The sequence below is a fragment of the Cyanistes caeruleus genome, chromosome 19 (genome assembly GCF_971803275.1).
Source record: "Cyanistes caeruleus chromosome 19, bCyaCae1.hap1.1, whole genome shotgun sequence".
NCBI lineage: Eukaryota > Metazoa > Chordata > Aves > Passeriformes > Paridae > Cyanistes > Cyanistes caeruleus.
In genome coordinates this window covers 9191745-9215587 of record NC_141719.1, presented here as the reverse complement: position 1 = coordinate 9215587, position 23843 = coordinate 9191745, and the positions used below count along the sequence as shown (strand labels likewise).

Genomic DNA, 23843 nt, shown 5'->3' with positions numbered 1-23843 from the left:
TGATTACAGAGATGGAGCACCTCTCCTACAAGGAAAGGCTGAGACAACTGGCAATGTCCAGCCCGGAAAAGGGAAGATTTTGGGGACACCTAACTGTGGCCTTCAGTACCTGAAGGGAGCACACAGCAAAGATGGAAAAGCTATTTACAAGGGTCTGGTGTGAGAAGACAAGGGGGAATGGCTTCACACTGATGGAAAGTAGGTTTAGATTGGTTATTAGGAAGAAATTCTTTACATTGAGGATTTTGTGGCACTGGCAAAAGTTGCCCAGAGTTGTGGATGCTGCATCCCTGGGAATGTTCAAGGCCAGGGCTTGGAGCAAGCTGGGATAGGTGTCCCTCCAAATCATTCCATGGTTTTATGTGATAATCTTAAACCAGTCACAGAACCCTTTTTTAAGTGCAGACGAACCCTTTGATGTAATTTGAGCTGAGCAGTTTGGAAATGCAGATCCTGCAGGCCAGCAATGACACTGCAGGATCCACCACACCTTGGAGCCCAACTCATGCCCTGCCCATTTCCCTCTCCTGCACTTCAAGTACAGCCCAAAGATGCTGATACAAGGACAAAACCCAACACAGGCTTGGGCACATATCCCAAATGAATAGTGAGGGACTGCAATAAAGCAAAATTCTTGAGCACATCCCAATACAGCAGAATGAACTACCCACAGATCAGCTTCAAAGACCTTCTGGTGTTACAGGAAGGTGCTTTGGCTGTTTTAAGCTTTATTGAATTATATCCAGATATCAGATTTTTAAGCAGTCCCTTTTGAGTGCTTGAGAAAGATGCCCTTTTTTGTTCAGATGGAATATACATGTCTCAGCTGTGGCCCTTCAGCCTCCTGATTCAGAAATGCATGTAAACCACAGGAAGTTGTCTGTTAAGTAACTTTATTCATAACTGTCAGCTATTCCATTTTCAGAAAGGTTTGAGTCAAACCAGCCTGTGCCTCCTGGAGCCTTGTGATCCTCCCTGAGAGAGCCAAGGCACTTCATCATGAACGTACAAGAAAACACTGAAATCTTACTCCTATCAAGGTGTCTGACATTACCACAATAGCTTCCCCTACAGCTTTACATTTAACTACTTGGTAAATGAAGTATCTCCAGTTTTATAATTCATTCTCTTTCAAAGACAGACTTTTTTCTGGTTACAGCAGAGTTGGTCACTTAGTTGTAGACCAAGACCTGCTGGTGTGGTTATCTGCAGTAAAGGAGAGCACATATCTTTTATAAGCAAAACACAGCACAAAGATCACTGTCTGGTTACTGCCTAAAGTAACCACAAAAATACTTTCTGAGGAGGGAAGAAGAAGAAAACCTACACGAAACACACACCAGATGAACACATCTTTTAAACCCAGGAAGCACCCATTTATTTGGTTTCCATGAAAACAACGTCAGCAATCTAAATATGATTTGTTGAAACCTTAGCATAGCCAAATGGCTTTTTAGCTCTTCAAGGGGATCAGGGACACTGCATTTTTTCCACTAGCAATTGCTTAAAAAAGAAAAAAGAGATCGAGAAAAAGCATCAAATAAAGATTTAGTCATCACAAGGCTTAAAGAAAGAAACAATTTATCAAATCATCTAGGTTTGGCTGCAAGTTCAGTGGAACATACTGAACTGACAAGGCTTATTAAGTATTTGAAATAATAAATCAGATATTTTAAGAAAATAGGAGATATAACTTAGTAGCTCTATATTACAGCTTTAAGAACCACCAAACATTTTCTCTTCTTGACTTTACTTGAATTTCTCAAGAAGGAGAAACAAATATTTCCTATTTTATTTAATTAAAAACCCACAAAAACACAAGAAACAAAAACACCCCCCTAAATAAGCTTCTTTACAAGCCTAGCTTAGAATAAGAACAGGTAACTGCAGTGTTTTTAGGCTGGTGTGTACATGCCTAAATATGCAAACCAAACCATCCATAAAACTGGAGAATCAGCTTGAAGGAAGATGATGGAGAATCTATAAGCAGAGTCTGAAAATTCTGCATTTTGCAGCATCCTAGTAATGCTTATAGCACACACTTCATTATGTACAGGGTGTTTTTCTGTTAGGGGCTTAATCCAGGAAAATCCATATCCGAGGATTTTGGCAAAGGAAAGAATCTCTAACAACATTTTATTTCTCTTGCCACCCCACCCGAAGCAGATTTAAAAGAAGACTGACTACAAATCAATACTGCTGCCATTGAAGTTTTAGCAGATGTCTTCTGAAATGACAGTAATAAACAGAGGGATAATGAATGGAGAAACATTTCAGTCAAATCAATCAATGCAGATTCCCAGTGGAAGGGAGATTAGAGGGCACAACCTCCTCCACCCAAACAGGGAATATCCGCAGCATTACACAAAGGAGGGAGATGATCCAGATGATATATTTATGCCATGAATGTGTATCCTAATTACACTAATGAGTTCAAATCCACAACTGTCTTGATTGTTAGACCAGCAGGTTTAACCAAGTCTCATGTCGAGACATTCAACTGGTTTGGTCTCTTTTGCTGGTCTCAGACTTGGAGCTAAATGAAACAATCTTGGGTCCTTCACAGCTTTAAGGTTTCTACAATTTCTCTTTCCAGTCACTCCTCCCAGTGCTTTTTGAAGAGGATTTCTCTTTCAAAAATGGCCCAGTCAATAGACTAGGGCAAAACTTCCCCACATTCACACCTATAACCTCTCTTTATTCAAGGAAATAAACTTTAAAAATATACTTTCCCTGTTTTACAGCAGCAATCCAGCAACTTGATTTGTATCTCCTAACATGAGGGGAAACAATTTATTTCTGAATTGCCACTCCAAGCTCTAATACTTGATTTAACATTGACTCTCTAAGCAGTAACAGCAGTATTCTGCTATTTTATATACAATAACTAACTTTTAATAATGGTACTGCAGCTATTTGGGGAAAAAGGCCCAGGTAAACAGTAATATATTCACTTTCCAAATATCGAGTGTGCACTAACACAAAACACATTTCCCAGTGAGAGGTTTCCTTTAAGTGTTAATTATGGCCAAAGCACAGCAGTCCCCATTTATGCCCACATGAGCATTACTGTGGCCATATGCTTAACAGCCAACAGTTCCATGCAAAACTAATCCTGAACTTTCCAAAACCAAAGGGCAAACTGCTGGAAAATGGCACTGCTGCCTGTGGAAGCATGAATGGAGCAGCCTTAAAAGGGCTGATGCACAGATAGCGTGTGTCAAGACCAGATATCTCACATCTCCCAGCTTCTTTCTCTCCAGCTCAACCATTTGAATAGCCATTTAAACCTGATCTGCCCATTTCCAGAGATAAAATTCAGCACATCGGCATTAATTCCTGTTTCTTTGCAAGAACGGAGCGTTCAGACACAGTTGCTGATACGGGAGTACAAAATAATGCTGCTCCTCATCAATACACATCACAAATGCGTCACAGCTCTGAGAGCACAGACCTATTTCCCCTTTTCAGCGTCCTCTGCGTGTGGCTCGAGCCGTGTTTGCCTTTTTTCAGAGCCATCAGAACTGCGTCATGCGGGGTAGAAGTGAAACCTGCCCCGTGTTTGGTCACACAAACTGAGTATCTGTCCTAAAAACAGGAAAACTTCAAGTCCCAACCCATAGAAGCCATCTTTTGTAAAACCTTTTGGTGGCTGAGCAGAATTTGTGTTTGCAACACCTGGATCACCTTGGCTGAAGGGTGCTCAACTCCAAAAGCACCAAGAGAGGAGTCACACCAAGTTTATTTCATGACTGACATTTTTATCTTGCATAACAGTATTAACAAAGAAAGGTGAAGGGGTTTAAGAAGGGGTTTAACCCAATAATATCCCTTTAATCTATTATCCCCTATTTACCATGTAATCCAATTAATCCATAATTCTCAAAATGTGCATAACAAATGGAAGGAGACAGAGCACGCCAACCTGAGGGCCTGCACTGGGACATCCTGGCAGCACCTGCAAGCTGGGGACATCTGCCATACCCTGAGAGTGACAGAAGGATGTCACCAAGCCAGCCTGGAACTAAATACTCCAAACAAGGCTTCAGCATCAGCTGTCGCTCCTTCCTGCACCCAGTTCAGCAGTGCTCTCCCTTCAAAGTGCCAGACTCACACAACTCACACTCAGATTGTCTCCCATCAGCACAGCACTTACACAGTTTCATATATATCATGCCACTCCAATTAAATTAATTAAAACACGATTAAACTCTAAAGAGAAGTTAATCTGCATACCAGTATACCACAGAACTAACTCTCCCAGTTTTCAATTACTTTCCTAAGAGGGAAGAATCCATTTCAGTTTTCCTGGTAAGGTATCCCTCCCCTCTCCTGGTAGAATTTAATAGCCAGATTCTTAATTGCTAAAAAATATGCAAATTCACTACAGCTTTTAGGCAGGAAACAGCATTCCACTAAAGCCTACAAAACTACAGTTTCTCCACACTAGGCATTCTGCTATAATATTTCTAATTCTGAAAGACTGTTTGGAAACCAGGATGTGACATGTTCTAGAAACAGCTGAGACTCCTTCCAACAATTAAAAGCCCTCGGACTCCACAGCATTAATCCTGGAGTGAAGAAATTCTTCCCTGTGAGGTCCTGGCACAGGTTGTCCAGAGAAGCTGTGGCTGGCCCACCCCTGGAATGTCCGAGACCAGAGCTTGGAGCACCCTGGGATAGTGGAAGCTTGGGAGAGAAATAAGATGAGCTGTAAGGTTCCTCCATCCCAAACTATTCTGATTCCATGACTTTCCTTAGGATCACCATGCTTTCAAATAGGAAACAAACTCAGCCCCTTCTGGAGATCAGAGCCAGGTTGAGGAAAACATGGACTGCCCCATGGGACACACCACAGACCCAGAGCATCCAACCAAAAGCCTGCTGTTTGCCAGAACCTGAACAGAAATTAATCCATGAAAGCAAGGATCAGGTGCACTTTGTTTCTTCAAAGGTCTTTTTACTCCCTCCCTAAGTATTTACAGTCCAAACTCCTCTCCCACAAAGCTTACTTTAGGAAAGATATCAATACTTTGCAGAAGATTTTCAAATTTCATTGATGAAACCAATCCTCCAAGCCCCACACAGGACTAGAAATCCTAGGAAAACATGCACTGACCAAGGAGAAACTGCCACCTCCCAGTTACTATTTACACTCTGGGCAGCATCTCTATAAACCTCAGATGTTTTGCACACAAAACAGACTGGAACCAGACTGTAAACATTTGCTCTTTCAGAGCACTGACCCACTGGCTCCATGACTTCATGTGTTTGCAACTCCAACTGCATTTAATCTAACGCTGGAGCACTGGTGAGTCTGCAAATCTACCATCCATCATTTAGAGCTTCACTTGCTTCCAAGTTGTACAAGACCAGCAAAGGCTCCCAAAAACATGACAAATATTTGGCATGTGGAAATGTATCAGCACTAAAACTGGCCATACTGAACTTGAAGATGCTTAAAAAGTCCATTATTGCATAAACTCTGCACTAAATCACTGCATTTCAAAATCAGAGCTCTGAACTGGATCCCAATGCATTTCTCTAGGATTCAGTTTTAAAGTACATTTGGTTCCTATTTCAGCCTCATGAGAAATCCAGATGACCAAATGCTTTTTAGTTCCTTCCTCTGTCCCAATTAGAAGAATCCATTTCAATTAAGTTCTGGTATTTCTGTTTGCAGCCAGGGATGCACTCATAAACCAGCTCTTGTTCCAAGCCATCTGACAAGATCCTGTGATAATTTACTGGGTCTAGTGAAAGATCTAACAGTATCATTAGGTGAATATTGGTGTTTTTAAAAATTACTAAAAGTTGTGTCTAGAAGAGCTCAAAGTAACAGTAAAGTACACAAGACACCCTAAACAGCAGCAAGAGGCTGAAAACATTTCAAGTCACTTGTAGATTCCATACTATAAATTAATTAAAATTAGAAAGAAATATGAATTAGTTACTAAAGCAGCTGTGTAATTTTGCTACTGAAACCAATTAAAGGTCCCAATACCACCCACATGTAAAATTTCAGTAATTATTACTTTTTTTCCCCCACAATTTTGTGTAGCTATTTTGAAATACAGACGGTACCAGTGCACTGTTTCCACCCCTGGAAATTCTGCATCCTCTTGATTTGGTCACCAGCGGGTGATAAAATATCATCCTGTGCCCAAACAGAGAAGAGCTCCCAGGCTGGCAGCAGAGATCCCAGCATTTTGTTTAAAATAATTTCCCCAGCATCTTTAAAAAGGGAAAAAGAAACAGAAACTCATTACACATTCCTTTACCCTTGAGCCACAAAAAGAATTTTGGGTCTTTTCAGTTTCTTGGTTAAGTCTCTGAAGAGGAGCATCTCTCATTTATTAAATGAGGAGACTCTGAAGGAAAAGGAATTTAAAGCAGGAATGACTATGATAGAGAGGTGTGCAACATGGTACAGTGAATTGAGTGTTGTAAAAGGCAGCTCACTCCCTATTACTGTTCAAAAGTTTTCTTTTCTGAAGAAGTTGTTATCAGTTATTGTGATGACAATTCAGGGTGTTTTCTGTATTCAAAATTCCTCAACTCTTCCAGCTCTATTACCTGATGTTTCTTGTTAATGCAGACATGCAACTGGAGAAGATACTGGAAGTAATTTAGGACTTCTTTAGCTGCTGATGTACTCTTAAACATTTTCTTTATCACTATTTAAATTCAACCCATCAGGCAACTCTAGGATAAAATACGAGTGTTAGTCTCCAGGATTATTCAGATTTTTATTTGGATTAAATACATTTTATTTACAGTTTGAGGCTGCCAAGTTAACTAATATCTTGTTCTATGACTCATTTATTCACTTTTAAAATATAAATAAAGGTTTCATATTCCAGAGATACCAAGATTCCACTTGGTATCAGGCAGCCTCCATCAGCACTGTGAGTATACAGCTTGTTATTCTGTAAAAGGGCAGGTTCTGCACCCTCTAAACTTCTCCACTGAATTTGATAATTCAGATGCTTAGCAAAGAAAAGTGCCAGCAGACACAATGCTGGCACAGAGATTATCTTGCTTTCCCACAAGTACAGTTATTCTATTGCCTTTCTTACGTAGTGAGGTCAGCTGCACTTGGGTTTTCTCACATTTTTTTAAGCAACTTCCTTAGTTACTACAAGCTGAAGTTTCCTACCCCTTTGCTAGTTCTGTGTAAGAGGCATGGCCTGAACCCAGAAATATCAAAGCATTCACCATTAACTGAAGTCTGGGATGATAAAGAGCCAAAACAGTCAGCCAGTACAACCTGGGTATAACATGTGCTTGGTGGGAGCAGACTCCACCAGCCTCTAAGGCCAAAGCCTTGTTACAGTAAACTCAAATTAGGGAACAGCAGCACAGCTCAACAGTGCCTCTGGCACAGTACTGAAGGATCCCATATTTACACATGAAAAAGCTGCCTCTCTCTTTGCCTCAGGTGCAAAACACAGACATGAAGATGACACTGCATTCATACCACACGTTTTGCCAGCATGACAGAGATTTGCTGACAGCTACGAGTCCTGGGACTGCAGGGTTTGTGCTCAGGAAGCCATTTCTAAACGGACACAGAATGGTGCAGGCACTGCTGTTTGAATTCCAAAGGCTGTAAGGAGACAGCTCTGCAGGTACCAACATGTAACACCTTGCAGGTGAGTAGAGAGCACAGAAATGAGCTCGGAATGAATGTCTCTACCAAGGGCTCATGTTACACTGCACAGCAGAAGCAGCAAAAGCTCCTCTAACACATTTGCAGAGATTTAAATCAACCTGCTGAGAAGGGGTTCACACACTCAAGATGTGAATATTCATATTCAGAAGGGCACTTGTATTTTATATTTATTTAACCACAGCTTGATTATAGAATTCCCATTTTTTGCAAGAAGTAGGTCACCTTCTAGTCTTCTGCAATAAAATGTTTAGGAAACTAAGGCACATGACTATCAACACAACACAGCTTGTTGGAGATAAAATATGTATAAGAACACATCCCTCTGCTCCCACACTGCATTGTGCAATTCTGCATTTTAAAAGCAGTGGTTCCCCATAAACAGATCACATATTCCCAGAATGGTTTGTATTGGAAGGGACCTTCAAGATCCCCTTGTTCCAGCCCACTGCCATGGGCAGGGACCCCTCCCACTAGACCAGTTCACTTAATATCTGGATTGAGTTTGAATTAAGAATTCCATCTTCAGAAATTGCACTGAAACCATGCAGAAAATACAGGCTTTTACAAGCCAAGTGTAGCACACAGGACTCCAAAATCATTCCTGGCTGGAAGACAGCTCATCCTGCTTTGGCACAACACATCTACATCAAGACAGCTCCTGCTGAAAGACCTCTCAATTCCAGAACCACATTTGTGCTTAACAGCAACAAAAAAATAATAAATAAAAAAAAAAATGAATATAGCAACATTCTGAAAAAAAATACAGCAAAGATGTTCTCCTGTAAAACCAGACCAGCACCAGCTGGCAATAAAGACCAGTCCACTCTCCAAACACTTCAATATTTTGCTGCTAACAAGGAAAGTCAGCAGGCAAGAAAGGAAGAGTGGTGGAAAGTGAAGAAGGGCAGACCCAGAAACAGCATTTCAGCTCTCAGAGGCTGAAACAGAAATCCTAATCCCAACTTGGAAAATAATAAAAAATGGCAATTTGTGTTAAGTTAGTATAATTTACCTGAAGATCATTCAGCTTGAGTGAAATATTACCATGAATCCCCACTACCAAAGTACTGGCACACACTGAAGGGTTTTTGGCCACAAACCTGGAGGAAGGACACTCAACCCTCCACTGCTGGACTCTAGAGTTAATCCCTATAAGAAGCCTTACTAATACCAACTCAAAACCAGCATTATCTTGTCATTGGGGCTGGAAAAACAGCAAATCTTTAAAAAATCCAAGTCTCTTTTGAAGATTTGAATGGCTCATTTTAAAGAATAAATTTGTAAAGCACTTTTCTTTCCACAGTTATAGCAACAATCTTTGATAAATCCTTTTCACCTTAAGACCAAGAGATGGCAAGCTGCCCTTTCCAAAGGTTTTAAGGAGCCATCCTGTGATCTGATGTTTGGCAGAGTATTGATTGATTGAAAGGGGAAAAAAACTGTTCATACTTCAACATATATAAAGCAGCAGCTTTTTGGGTTTCCACACAGAAATTTAAACAATAGTTACCTTCTCCCAACAGTTTATGCACTCAGTCATGTCCCAATAGAAGCAACTCCTGCACCCTTCAAGCAGAGTGGGAGAACTGAACACCCAATCCCAGACCCAAGAGGAGATCCAAGGAGAAATCCATGCCTACTTCCCAAAGGAGGGGTATGGGGAGGTTAAAGAGATGAACACTGGGAGGAAAATCAACACACTGCAGAAGCTGCTGAAAAGTTTCTGAGAGTCATTGTCCCAAACACAATGGAGACACTTTAATGAATGACAGGTAAGACACTTTTTCCAGGCTCTACACTTCAGAGGGACTTTGTGCACTGATCTCTCAGCTGTCCCATAAGATAGGAATCCCTCCAAAAGTGCAAGACCTTGGCAACTTAGCCTGGCAGCACACACAACTGAGCTCAGCAGGATAGTGCTCTATAATCAGGCACATTTCAAGATGTTGCCTGTGCACCTGAAAGAAGAATAAACTTTCCTAATGTTCAGCAGTATCCATTTGAGGACTCATCCTTTTAGAAGAGCTTAATTAATAATCCTGTGTGTACAACAACTCCACCAATATTCAGACCAAATCCTGAACAGCCCAAGCAGAATAAGACAAACTACAATACAATCTCCTAGTAAACTGAACAGTACTTGCCAGAAATACTCGTCTGCAACAGAAAAATGTGCATGGAAGCTACTACAAAGCTATCACTGTAACTTAAAGCAGAACACGCCTTTTCCTGTCTTCTATAATCTGATCTAGCACTTGCAGACATGTCACAGAAAATGTTGTGAACCAGAGGTGAGTGCATATCCTATAATCCCTACTGTATCATCTGTGTCTGCAGTTCTACGCAAATATGGACAAAAATAAAGTGTCATCTCTTCCTCTGCAGTTTTCTGGCTTAAAAACACCCAACAACATTCAGCGTAACTTGCAAGTAAGGCAAAAACTACCTGTCTGAAAATCAACAACTGCTGGTAGCAAAGATCAAAACCCACCCAAAAGTTACCTTTAACAAGAACAAACCCTGAACACATTCAAAGCATATCATGCATCTGAGCAACTCGGCTCTCATCACACTCTTCCATTCTCAGAGAACAAGGACACTCCTGGAGAACACTTCAAAATGCTTCTCTCAACAGCTCTCACAGCAAGTTCAAGAAATGACTGACACAAGAGGGGAGTCCAAGGCTGCTCTTACTCACAAGGGCCCTGCTCAGTGTTCCACAGCACCAAACGCTGCTCAGCTGCCAATGCCTCGGAGCAAAGCTCCAGGAGAACAGCAAACCCTCACAGCCACACTCTGCACAGCTCACCAGCACAAACAGAAAAGCTAGGAAATGCCCAGGTAAGTCAGTCTGCATGCTGCAGAACTAACAGAATGGCTGTGTTTATCCAAGTCATTTCAGGAGATTTTTACCAGAAACCAAGCAGCAACGGGAAACATGAAATGTTAATGAGGTGGCAGAAGGTGTTGGGCTGATTCAGACTAAATCTGTAACTCATCCGTGTCAGCCACCTGAGAGGCCAGAGGAGGAACAAGCCTGGTGGCTGAGGGAGAGGAAGGCTGAGGACCAGAATCTCCAGTGTAAGTTACAGAACCGCCTCAGCTACAGAGCCTGGACAGCCTGCAGTTACCTGAGCTAGCAAAACAATCACCTGAATGAGTCTGGTTTGGAATAAAATGTGAGGGATTATAACATTAACCACCTGGGAAGCACTGAAGTGGCACATATTGCACTAAGCTCTAATTAGCTCTTTCCAGTTTTAAAGCACTACACAAGCATGACCTAATGAATTTTCATAAATGCTCCAGCTAGTGGCCAGAAGGCCCCTATTTTTATACCAAGGAAAATAAATCATATTGGCTATCCCATGACCACTTGAGTTAACAAAATGAGGAAGGACACTCTAGTGAACTAGACATGGAAATGCTGATTCCTAATTCCATTAAAATATAACCAAGTTTTTTTGTTGTTTTTTTTTTTTTGCTGCTATAAAAAGATCACATTGTTTCCTTAGGCTCCCAACAGTAAAAGATACTCTCATCAGTAAAAGATACTGGAGAAAAACAAAAAAGCAAGAGCAGCTTAACAAGACGTCACAATGTATGTTATGCATTTATATTGAAGTTTTAAGCATATTCTTGCAGAAACTTCAATCTTAAACCCTTTTCCTCTATACTTCCTACCTGCCCAATCTACAAATGGTTTCTACACTACACATTCTTGCTGCCTTTCCTCCAGAATTTATATGTAAATTCTGACATTTTTCACTCCTTACCCATCACTGCTCCATTTTCCATTTGCTCACCTCTGCCTCTGTCCCAAAGTGTCCCATTCCCATGGCCAATACTTCCCCAGTGTTTCTGCCTGTGCTGTCTTAGTGTGAGCCATGTTTTCCAGTCCAGTGAAAAGTTAAACTCAAGAGTTTGAAAAGAAGTTAGAGCAGATAACAGTCCAATAATGCTCCTCTACCATGTTAGTCCCAACGCTTTACCTTATTGTTGTGCCACTTTTCCCTCTCTCCAACTCATCTAATGATTGCTGCTATCTCTCATCATATTTTTTTTTGCCACAAGCAGCTAAACTGGAAGCAGAACAGTATTTTCCTCTTTTTCCCCATTCTACAGTGTTAAAAATTTTTAGTCTGGAGCTTTCACTTCAAGAGTCAGTACTTGACACGCCTGAACTGTCTGTGTCTCTCCCAACTTCCCCCTGCTCTACCTCCTGACTGGGACACGCCTGTCACTCCCTCCTTAACCATTTGTGTCTTCCTCTCTTGTCACAGCACAGACCTGAACTCTGAACACCCTCCTGCAAAGCCTGGAGCAGGTACAGCAAAAATCCACACTGCTCCAGGAGCTTCCCTCTGTTCTGCTGCCCACATGGAGCTCTGGCAGAACTTAAGCTGAAGCTTATTGGGGTAAAACTGAGCCTTCATGCTTGGCCAGCACAGATCACAGTGCCTGCACTCAACACAATGACATCATTCAGCTGCCTTTTTTCTTCTTCATGTTTATAACTTGGCATAAATACGTCCAGCTGAGATTTTGAAAGGATTTAAGAAATAAAGTAATATAAGTATAAATAAAGCAGTTACCTTGCTTTCAGAAACTATTAGGATGGTACTCGACTATTAAGAGCACCTAAAAAAATATTCTTGAGTCCTGCCCTAAAGCACAACATGATAAAAATATATTTTTGCAGGTAATTACACAGATTTAGGGATTTACAGAAAAAAGCAACAGCTTTTTTTCTGAAAGGTTCAGAAGAACAAATTCTTCACAAGCCACTCAAAGTGAAACTCTGCACATGTTTCAGTTATGGAAAGAACCCACTTCCCAGAGCCTCAAGATGACAGAACATCAAGTAATTGCTCCCTTCCCTTTGCTACACAGCCTCAAGTCACTAAACATATTTAATTGAAGACAAAACTGTTTTATTGAACAGATTTTAAAGCAGATCCCTCTAGCACAGCAATTACACCACTAGAAGTCACATCTGCACCAGAATCTTGACTACAGAAGAGCAATTACTCTTTTATGATCACTTGAAGGTGAAACTCAAGGAGCAACAGGTCTCCTTAGGAACTTATTTACAGAGCTCAGCCCAGGGCTGGCCAGGTGATAGGCCACTGCAGCACCTGCCCATTCTGCAATCTCCAGAAGACATTCCATGATCAGGGCAATATATATTTATAGAATATTTACACAACCTCTTTAAGTCAGGCCATGATTACACAACCATTCATAATAGCTCAACAGGAGACATCATGAGCTATTGTTTGGATTCACACTAACACAAAGGTTATTTTTAAGATATAAAAACATGAAGCCACTTATGTTTGAGAGACCTACAAGAACAGATTCAATCTATTTTAAGGTTCATAACCCACACCCCCACAAAACCCTATGCCAATGGCACACACAAGTCTATGAACCAACAATCAAATTTAACTCAAATTTTTCATTTCTTTTTGCAGTCTTTGCATGGGAATGGAGTAAAGGGAGTTCAGCTGTCACAGACAGTTTGAGCTGCAGCTCAAGAATCAAGAGGTTTCTTTTTCCTTTCCAACCCCACTACTGAACTGTATACTCCATCTCTACTCCACTATTAAATTGTGTATTCCATCTTCAGCTCAGAACTTCAATGTAACAAAAATCTCATTACATGAGTATTAACACAGACATTCAAAATTAAACAGGAAGTATACAGAGGGAATGTTTGCTAGATTGCTCAAACTGGAATAGAGAAGGGAGTGGTTTTTAAATTCTTCTCATTAACCCATGCGTATCTTTTCTTTAAAAATCATGTTACTATTAAGCCTGTCTTTATTGTAAATAATTTTTTTTTTGTTTGGCTCCGTTTTTTGAGTTGATGCACCAGTTAATAAAAGGGAGGTAATAATCATATGGTAAAAATACTGTGCAGGTACCAGCTTTGTAACAAGACTTGAAAGCCCTCAGCTTTCCCACATATGAAATGAGGACCATTACGTCAGAATCTCTTTTATTATTAAAAAAAGGGGGGGGAAGTAGCTAAATGCAGCTGTGTGCAACACCACAGAATAACAGTCAACCACTCAAAAACGCTTAAGGAAGCGGCTCGGTCGGTGTTTCACACAGAAAGCAACACAGGAACAAAATCACACACGGGCAGTTCAAGACACTGAAGGCCAAATCTTACCAGCTGGAACTCCCTGCGCCTGTCGTACGCGTGCTGGATGCCACTGTCTGCCCACAGGGCTCGGATGGCCGGCAGGTAGTCCAAAAAAACACCGGTCTCCACCATGCCCTGCACCACGGTGACCGCGCGGGTGTCGAAAGCCATCACCTTGTCCCCGTTGCTCTGGTTGGCAGGATCTCCCCAAGGGATATGGAGTTTCTCTCTGGCATCCACGAGGACTCGCACACCTGCAATGACAAGGAAGAGCACTGTGAGCAGTTTCTCAGCATCTACTGTTTCACCAGCCCAAAGATCTGCACAGAGGCAAACAATGCACCTACTCTGCACAAAGCTCAATAGGAACATCCACTCATAGGGAATCAGGAAGCCTCCAAAAAACTGGCTCAAACTACTACATTTACAGGTAATATCAAACCCTATCTCAAGTACATGACCACGATTAACAAAATTATATGCACAGTTTGAGCTTAACTTTTGAAAAAGTGTTATTTTTAATTACTAATTTTATCCAAATTGTGCTACCAAACTCTTTCACTGGGCATGTGTACAAGACAAAGTATGCTTAAAAGTTTATTTCAAAATATGTTAAACCACCTGATGTCTTGCTTTAAGGTTCTCTAGTTTGTGTTATCAACTTGGTATCCAGTTATATCAAATTATACAAAGAATCTCTATCACTGAGAGTATTTCCATCATTGCCTTTAATATTTTCAGAGGCACTGAGATACGTCCTAAAATCATTGCACTTGCTAAAAATATGTTTCTATAGCTTAAGTGCAGAAGGAATTGTATCACCTAAAGGCTTCCCTGCACTTCTATGGTTGTTTTGGCAAATATTCTCTAGCAGAAAATGAGTATTTTAAACTTCTTTTGAAAGTCCTTCTGAAGGATATAAACTCACTGTGCTCATACTAACAAGGTAAATGCAGGAAAATGATTTCTAGTACTAAATTTACTGATGAGAAAATAGAAAGAAAATTCCAGAAAGAATAAGCAACAGTAAAGGCGTGGGAAGAGATATAAGGAAATTAAGATGTGGCAACAAATGACTGTACAGTAACATGCTCGTTCAGTGCAAAAGTATTTTGTTAAAGTTTGCTCCCTTTCCATGGTTTTTCTCTCTGTCAAAGGCAGGTATCTATCAAATCTGTGACTGCAGGAAAAGAGCCTCCCAGCCAGATGTGCAGCTCCTATGTGTATATTTTCACAGAGTATACCATAACTTTATTAATAAACTTTAACCTGGTTGACATACATGCTCGTGATTTCTACTGCCTTCTACTGCTATCAATAGTTTTTCCAGGCTTGATTCATAAGCAGGCTTGTAAAACAATTCTCTTTTGAGATTTGCTGGATTTTCAGGATCTGAGTCTGGCAACACTTTGCTATTTGAGAAACTTCATTAAGATTTTGTCCAACTATTAGAATCCAAATTGCAAATCCAACAAGTGGTTTAGACAAGAGAGAAAATGAGGATGACCAATGAAGTCAGGATGACAGCAGTGAAATCAAGCGTCCACTACTCCCCTAAACCATGTGTGGAGGTTTTGGCAAAGCATCTATGAAGAGAGGCTCTGCCTGCGGGTTGCTGTTAATTGATGTGTCAGCCCAGTTTCCAACACAACAGCAGCGATTCTTCCATTGCAGCGAAATGCTGAGAGCACAGGGCTGGGCTCCTCCTCACGCACTTCCAGGTGCATCTTCCCCCCATCCATTACCGCTCATTACTGCACTCGCATTACCAGGAAATCACAGAATCACGGAATCAATTAGATTGGAAAAGACCTCTGAGATCATTCAGTCCAACCTATGACCGAACACCACCCTGTCAACCAGACTTGCCATCAAGTGCCACGTCCAGTCTTAAACATCTCCAGTGACAGTGACTCCACCACCTCCCTGGGCAACCCATTCCCGTGTCGGAAGTGAAGGAATTCTTCCTAATGTCAAACATATACCTCCTCTGATACAGCTTAAGACAGTGCCCTCATCCTACCGCTGGTTCCCTGGGAGCAGAGCCCGACTCCCACCTGGCTACGTCTTTTCAGTGCTTGTAGAAAGTGATAAGATCACCCCTGAGCGTCCTGTTCTTCAGGCTGAGCCCCCCCAGCTGCCCCTTGTGCTCCAGCCCCTTCCCCAGCTCTGCTGCCCTTCTCTGGCCTCGCTCCAGCGCAGCACCAAGAGGCAAAGCCCGGCACCTCCCGGGCTCAAACCGCTGCTCCCGGGGCTGGGCGCCGGAGCCGCCCCGCGGGCCGCGCCCGGGCGGCGCGGTGACAACCCCGCGGGCCCGGAGGGGCTGCGCGCCGGCCCCGGGGGAAGGACGAGGCGCCGGGACAGCGCGGGAGGAGGAGGCGGCGGCGGCCCCGCGGCTCCCCCGGCCCGCGGGACCCGCCCGAGCCGCCTCTCCCCGCCCCGGCCGGGCCCGGCGCTCGCAGGGCGGCCCGTCCCCGCCGCCCTCACCCACCCTTGATCACGTTGCTGTAGATGGTGGCGCGGAACTCCTCGCGGGCCGCGCGGTCCCAGTCCTGCCCGTGGATGATCCGCATCTGCTTGAGGAAGGTGGACTTGCCGCTCTCGCCCGCGCCCAGCAGCAGGATCTTGACGAGGCGCTTCACGTAGGTCTTCTCGCGGTTGAGGCACTTGTCGATCTCCTTGGACTTGCGCTGCTGCTCGGCCTCGCCGCTGGTGAGGAGGCAGCCGGGGAAGCAGCCGGACAGCGCGGAGCGGGACGGCAGGAAATCCGCCATCTTAGCGAGCGCTGCCAGCGAGGGGAGCGCCCGCCCGCCGCCCGCGCCGCGCGCGCCCCGCACCGCGCCTGCGCGCCCCGCCACGCCCGCTCCCGCCCGGCGCGTGACGAGCGCGTGCCCCGCCCACAGCGCGGGTCCCGCCCTCTGCCGGCCCCTCACAGGAAATGGCGGGAGCGGCGGGACCCTCAGGAGTGAGCGCAGCTCTACACAGCGCACCTCAGCCATCCCAGCGGGTGCTCAGAGCCTTGTCCGAACGCTCCTTGAGCTCTGGCAGGCAGAGCTTCTTTTAACCACACTGACGATTGTTTTACAAAACAGTCTTTTCCTCAAGAAATCCCCCGACTCGCTTTGAACTTGAGCTTGAAATTGCGATTTTTCAGCACCGTTCCTGGAGGAGATCCAAGCTGTACCTCCTGGCAGGTGCCAGGCCGCTCACGAGGAAACAGTGAAAACATTCAGGCACAGGGTGCTGCTGTGTAATGGAGTTAAAGGTTTATAGATGCACATGATCATAATTTTAACATGCTTTGTAATGGAAAATAAGGTGGAGAGTGATTTCATGGGCATTATGGAGTCATTAAGGTTTGGAAGAGACCTTTAAGATCAAGTCCAACCATCCACCCAGCGCTGCCCCTGTAGCCACAAAACCACATCAGTGCCAGGTCTGGATGTTTCTCGAACACCTTTAGGGATGGTGACCCCACCGTCGTCCTGGGCAGCCCCTGCCAAGGCCAGACCACCCTAACAGTGATTTTTATCTAATCTGAATCTCCCAGGTATCATCTTGAGGCCATGTTCACTGGTCCTCTCACTGTAGGCATGGAAGAAGAGACTAAATCATAGAAACACAGAATCAATTAGAGTGGAAAAGATCTCTGAGACCATCCAGCCCAATCTGTGACTGATCCCCTCCTTGTCAACCGGACCATGGCACCAATTGCCACATCCAGTCTTTCATTAAGCACATCAATTGTGTCTCTACCACATCTCTGGGCAGTCCAATCTAATGTCTAATTACCCTTTCTATGAAGAAAATTTCCATAATATCCCACCCCGACCTCCACTGGAGCAGCCTGAGGTTGTTCCCTCTTGTCCTGTCCCTTGTTCCCTGGGAGCAGAGCCTGACTCCCACCTGGCTGCACCCTCCTGTCAGGGGTTATAGAGTGAGAAGGTCCCCTGAACCTTCTGTTCTCCAGGCTGAGCCCCTGGAGTTTCCTCAGCAGCTCCTGGTGCTCCAGCCCCTTCCCAGCTCCATTCCCTTCTCCAGACATGCTCCAGCCCTTCAATATTCTTCCTGAACTGAGGGGCCCAGAACTGGACACAGGAATTGACATAGCCACTCCTGTCCCTGTCCCTGTCCCTGTCCCTGTCCCTGTCCCTGTCCCTGTCCCTGTCCCTGTCCCTGTCCCTGTCCCTGTCCCTGTCCCCAGCTTCTCATGGGTATGTTTAGTAGAGAAGACAGAGGATATCTCATTAGTGCATTTAATACCTCCAAGATTAGTGCCAAGAGCATGGTCCCAGACTCTTCAGTGGTACCCTGTGACAGGATGAGGAGCAAAGGCCATAAACTAAAACACTAGAAGTTCCACCTCAGTGTGAGGAAGAACTTTCCATGGAGGGGCAGAGCCCTGGAACATCTGTCCAGGGAGATTATGGAGCCTCCCTCTCTGGAGACATTCCAAACACACCTGGACCTGTCCCTGTGTCACCTGCTCTGGATGACCCTGCTTAGGAAGGGGGGTTGGACTGATGATCTCAGGAGGTCCCTTCCAACCTTAACAAATCTGGGATTCTGGGATTCCCTGGAAACGGGCCCCAGGCTCAGCCGACCCCATGGCTGCAGGGAAGCTGCCGGGCAAGCGGCCCAGGGAGGTCAGCCCTGGGTCAGGGGGGCAGGATGGCGCTTGCCAGCTAAGCAGGTTTTGTTCTCAGTGCAGAAAGAGAGTCATTTTGTTAAAACACTTTGAAAAATTGGCACGTCCTTCCTCTCTGCCTGGCTGAGAAGAGCTTCCCGGTGCTGCAGGGCTGCAAACTGAGCAAACACCCTGGGCCCGACCTCTCACGAGGCTGTACAAGGAGCAAAAGAGAGTGGGACTCTTCATCTGGTACTGAGTTAAAAGAAGCAAAGACACTATTTTCAATGGCAGCCCTTCATGTGAGGGGTGGAATGACTCATAGGCTGAGGGATCTGCAAGGACTGAAAATCCCAAGGACTGAAAATCCCACACTTTATTCAACCTAGTCTTAAGCACAGCTGTTCTTTTAGTCATTTGTTTAATAAATTATCGTTAACTACCATCAGTTACACCATCATAGTGCAAAGACTGCTTTAAACATTTGTCTCTCCCTACATCTCCTAGTCTTTGATGTCTGCTGGCTTTTCCTCTCAATCTTTTTCTGCTTTCTTTCCCAACATTAATCATAACTTAGAAAAAGGAAGAAATAAATGTGGAAACTATGAGGTGAGTTTAGAACAAGGAAATGTCACCTGGCCCCAGCTGGAAGGACCTTCAAAATCTGAAATGGGTATCAGTGTTCTCACCTTGGGTTGGTCCTACATGGAGATAAACTGCATGGGAATTATTTCACAGGGCCTTACCAAAAAAGAAAAAAAAAAAAAGCATTTATTGTAGGAGAACAGGATGTGGTATAAAATTAATACAAGGAGCATGTCCTGGTGCTCTTGCTACAGATGTGGAAGCCAGTCATTCCTGAGCTCTACTCTAAGTTTTAAAACCAAGTTTTAAGACATTTGACTCAACTCTCATCTCACCGCCCTAGCTGCAGAGGACTGCTGAGTTTCCACAATCGAGTCAGTTAAGTGTTGGGGAGTCCTTGATGTCCCCATTCCTGTCCCCTTGGCGTGGGAAGCTCTCCAAAGCCCCCGGGTACTCCATTCCCTGTGTCCTGGCCCAGCAGCCTGGCTCTTGGTGTTCTGCACTGCAGGAGGGGCTGCTCCTGCCCCGCATGACAAAGCTCCCTGGAGAGGGCTCAGCATCATCCAGGTCAGGTGTGAAGCCAGCTGCATCCTCCCACCCCAGCAGCCAGGCTTCATCTCTAAGGCAGGGTGCATAAGGTCTTTCTCTGCTTGTTTTTCTTCCTTCCTCTTTGCCACTTCTTTCCTTAGCTTTCCTGGAAAGCCCAGGAATGACGGGAAACAAATGCTGCCCACTTGTGCTTGCAGCTCTTCCCATGAGGCTGCTAAGGAAGCTTCTCATTTTGAGTGCTTGTGCCCCACCAGGCAGGACAATGGGTTCTGCAGATATTCCTTTAACCATTGCCTTGCTGGCAGACCTGAGCTTAAGTCACACCTCTCTCTATGCCACAGTTTGCACAATTATTTATTTGTTTGTTTATTTACTTATTTATTTATGGGTAAACTGCAACTGCTTTGAAATCTTCCTGGAAGGAGCTGTGTGCTGGAACTGAGCCTCTACTTGCCACTTGCTTCACTTACGTTACTCCTTCCTTCCCCTCAGGGCCATCCCCAGCTTCCTTACATAGAAAGGTGGCTTACTCACCATATGCCTTTTGTGCTGGATGAGTCAACTTTCTGATGTCTGAAGAAGGGGCAGCCACGTAGGAAATGTGACCTTTTAAAGAAAAGGGGGGGATTCCCTTGGCAGTGCTTTCCACAAGAGAAACTCTAGAGAATCGAGAGTGGGTCTGTTGAGAACAATCACAACTTGTGGGGCTTCACAAGGAGACCAGAGGGATAAAATCCAGCTTTCAGCAGACCTTTCCCCAGCCTGGACACACTGTGTGAGAGGCTGGCAGGGATCTGTGGGCTCTGGAGAGCCCATGGACGCTCACCATTGCCCTGTGATGTGACCACGAGTGTATTTCCACTACAGCATCCTCTACCCCCCTGCATGGGGTAGAGCACCCATGGAAACTTGCAGCTACAAAAATACCACTGCATTTACCATACAAAACAGGAGGTAAAGGGGACTTCCCAGAGAATGTCTTTCTCCATTATCTGGGGGGCAGAAAGGGCAGGATGAACAGGAGGAATCAGAAACCTGGAGGGAGCCTGCACGGCTGCTGCCAGTGCTCTCCACCACTCTTCCTGGTGCTCTAGTCCCTTGTTTCCTTGACTGACAAATTCACACATCAGCCAGTCAAGGACTGAAGAATTCTTTGCTTTCCACAAGTGTGGGTTTCGTGATTAGAGGCCCAGGAGTGTCTGCCCTAGACAAGCCTCTATAATCTGATTTAAATACCTCGTGCTTCGTGTGGCAGATCTGCCCAAGAGCATTAACTGCTGGGATGGTTCACCTGGGTACAGGTGAAATCTCAGCTCATCTCTGACTGTGTGTTTGGTGCTGTGGGTCACTCACAGATGTTAACAAAGCTGAATTTACCTTGGACATCTTGTGGAAAATACATAAAGTACCTTTATAATAGAGGAATATCCATAAGCTTCATGATAGCTTGTCAGAGAAGACTAGAAATAGAAAAATAACCCACACCTGACCTGTGAGGGGGTGTTTGGGGGATCGGAAGGATTAAAAATTATCAGAATCTTTGGAGCTCAGTGAGGCTGAAGAGCTCATACCTCAGCATGAGCTTCTCAGAGTTATTTCTCCTGGATCTCCTGCAAGACCATTTTATTTTTGAACTCACTTGAAGACCCAGATTTAAAATATTCGTTGTGAATCAGACACCTATATTCCTTAGTGGAACTGTTAAAGTCAGTATTTTGGGATGAAATGACCATTTTTATTCCTTTAAGTATGTGGGGCACAGGAAAGTGTTGGTAGTTGATCCTTTACTTAGGCCAGTGTTAGCACCACACCTGGAGTATTTCTGAGTCCTTTCACCACCCCTTGTGAAACAGACCAAGTTGTTTGGTTTTAAACTGCATTCAGAAACACCATGGTAGATTATTGCCTACCAAACTAAGAAAATGAGCTACATATTTTTATGTGCTCCTTACTGTGATATTATGTCCTGAAGAATTCATTGCATGTACTCCTGCCACTATCTTTCTCTCTCAGAGACGGAAGCACTTTTATTCACTAGCATCATCAAAATGCCTGCAAGCCTTTGCTGTCTTTCCTGTTGCTTCCTAACTCCCCTCTGATCTCCCTTTCTCATGCCTTTTGCCTCCAGGACCATCTGTGCTACTGCAGTTTGTCACCCTTGGCATTTCAGAGGGGCACCAGGATCTGGGCTTGGTTTGGCAGAACCAAACAGCAACTCAGACCCTGAATTATGAGACGCTGCAAACGTGAGGAACTCTCCTCCTGCTCCTTTTGGCTGTCAGCTGATACCTTGAAGCATGAGGCAGGATAACTTGGATGCCAGTGTGGAATGACAGGTTGCTCATCGTCTGTGTGGAGCAGAGTGTCTGATCCAGCAGCTGCTGTGACTTAGAGGGGAATTCCATATGGGAATGGCTGAGCAGACACAGGGGAAAGGCCTTCCAAAGCACTGGCTTCTCTGGGTGCTATGAAAGAGCGGAGCTAAAGATAAAACACTTCCACGAGGGCAGCGAAGCAGTTGGGAAAGCAGCCTGTGCCTTCAGGGCATTACTGTTCATGGAGAAAGCTCTGCTCCCAGCTCAGAGCCAGCCTGCTCCCCTCAAGTGTGAGAACCACAGATCCTAAATCCAGAGCAGTCACAAACACTCTGGTGGGGAAGGCACTGCCTTGAGAAACAGCTGCACAGGCGTGGGGAGCGTGGGTGCTCCCCACGGGACGTGGCAACATGGATGTGAAGAGTGTGATGTACACATGGCTGGGGGTATAAACGTGCTGCACAACCTGTTCCCGTGTGTCCTGGGCACACAGGGAGAATGCCAACGGTGTTGGGTGGGATCAGCTCATGGAGAGAGTGGTGTGAGTGCCTGCTCAGGACGTGTACAGGTGACACCCCAGGCACACACAGGTGTGAGCACACACTCCTGCATGTGTGTTCCCTGTGGTGTGCAGGAAGGTACTCACACAAAGGCCAGTGCCTTCTGGCTGGCAAGAATTCCTGTGGATGCGTCATCTGAGCCCTGGCACAGTCAGATTCTGTGTGAGTGAGGACTCAGCCTCTCCCCCTGCCCAGCTGTGCTGGCAGCTGAGCTGGGGACAGCAGAGGAAACTCTGCCACTTTCTGAGGAACCAGGCAAAATCTTGCTGCAGCTCTTGGTTTCCAGTGCTGCCAGTCAGGTACTGTCCCCCCCTGCCCCGTGGCATGAGGCAGTTCCACTGTGACGAAGCACTTTAACCACATGGTCTTTTTCTGGTCACTCTTCATCACAATTTCCTGGTGTGAAAAAGCCACCAACTCCCCAGACTGCCCACCTGACTCCTGCATCTGCAGCTGAGCTGTCCAAGGCTGGTGGCATTCAAGGGGCAGATGGCCAAAGCACTGCTCAGCCCTCAGTCACAGCACCTCGGCCTTAGCTTGCTTTACATGACTTCACAAATTCCAGAATGGTCTTATGCCCTTATTTTCTCCACCACTTCAGCACATGCTGCCCACCCTAGCCTGAGCCCTGGAGCCAGCCTGGAGCTGGGATCTGCAGGGATCTGCAATAGGGGGTCATGACCCAAAACTCTAGGGGATGGGGCTACCACTCCTTGGACCGTGCATGCCCTGCAGAGCCATGGCTGAGCAGGATGCTGTGACCACAGATCACCCCCTGAAGTGCTGCCCTGGGCACCACATCACCCTTTAAGGACAATCAGCCTCCATTGGTTTCTGTGCCTGCTCCAAACCCCGGCCCAAGACCCTGTCCCTCCCATTCCATTCCATTCCATTCCATTCCGTTCCATTCCATTCCATTCCGTTCCGTTCCGTTCCGTTCCGTTCCGTTCCGTTCCGTTCCGTTCCATCCCGTCCCATCCCATGGATCCCATCCCATCCCATCCCATCCCGTCCCATCCCGTCCCGTCCCATCCTGTCCCGTCCCATCCCGTCTCATCCCATCCCATCCCATGGATCCCATCCCACGGATCCCATCCCATCCCATCCCATCCCATGGATCCCATCCCATCCCATCCCGTCCCATCCCATCCCGTCCCGTCCCATCCTGTCCCGTCCCATCCCATCTCATCCCATCCCATCCCACGGATCCCATCCCATCCCATCCCATCCCATCCCATCCCATCCCATCCCATCCCATCCCATCCCATCCCATCCCATCCCATCCCATCCCATCCCATCCCCTCCGTGCGCTCCCACCAGCGCCCCCAGGCGGCCGCCCCACGCCTTCATGCAAATGAGCGCGGGTCGGCGGCTGCTG

The 23843-nt window shown here is 45.3% G+C and overlaps 1 protein-coding gene across 1 annotated transcript in view; it reads right to left on the bottom strand.

Moving 5' to 3' along the window:
• The window catches only part of GNA13 (G protein subunit alpha 13), a 31717-nt gene extending 12500 nt beyond the window's left edge, over positions 1-19217 (bottom strand). Inside the window, exons 1-2 of the mRNA XM_086856973.1 lie at positions 16321-19217; positions 13857-14083 (exon numbers count right to left, since the gene is read on the bottom strand). Of these exons, the coding sequence (XP_086713099.1) occupies positions 13857-14083; positions 16321-16828 (735 nt within the window). The 5' untranslated portion in view covers positions 16829-19217. The remainder of the gene's footprint in view (positions 1-13856; positions 14084-16320) is intronic.
• Positions 19218-23843: the final 4626 nt, after the last annotated feature.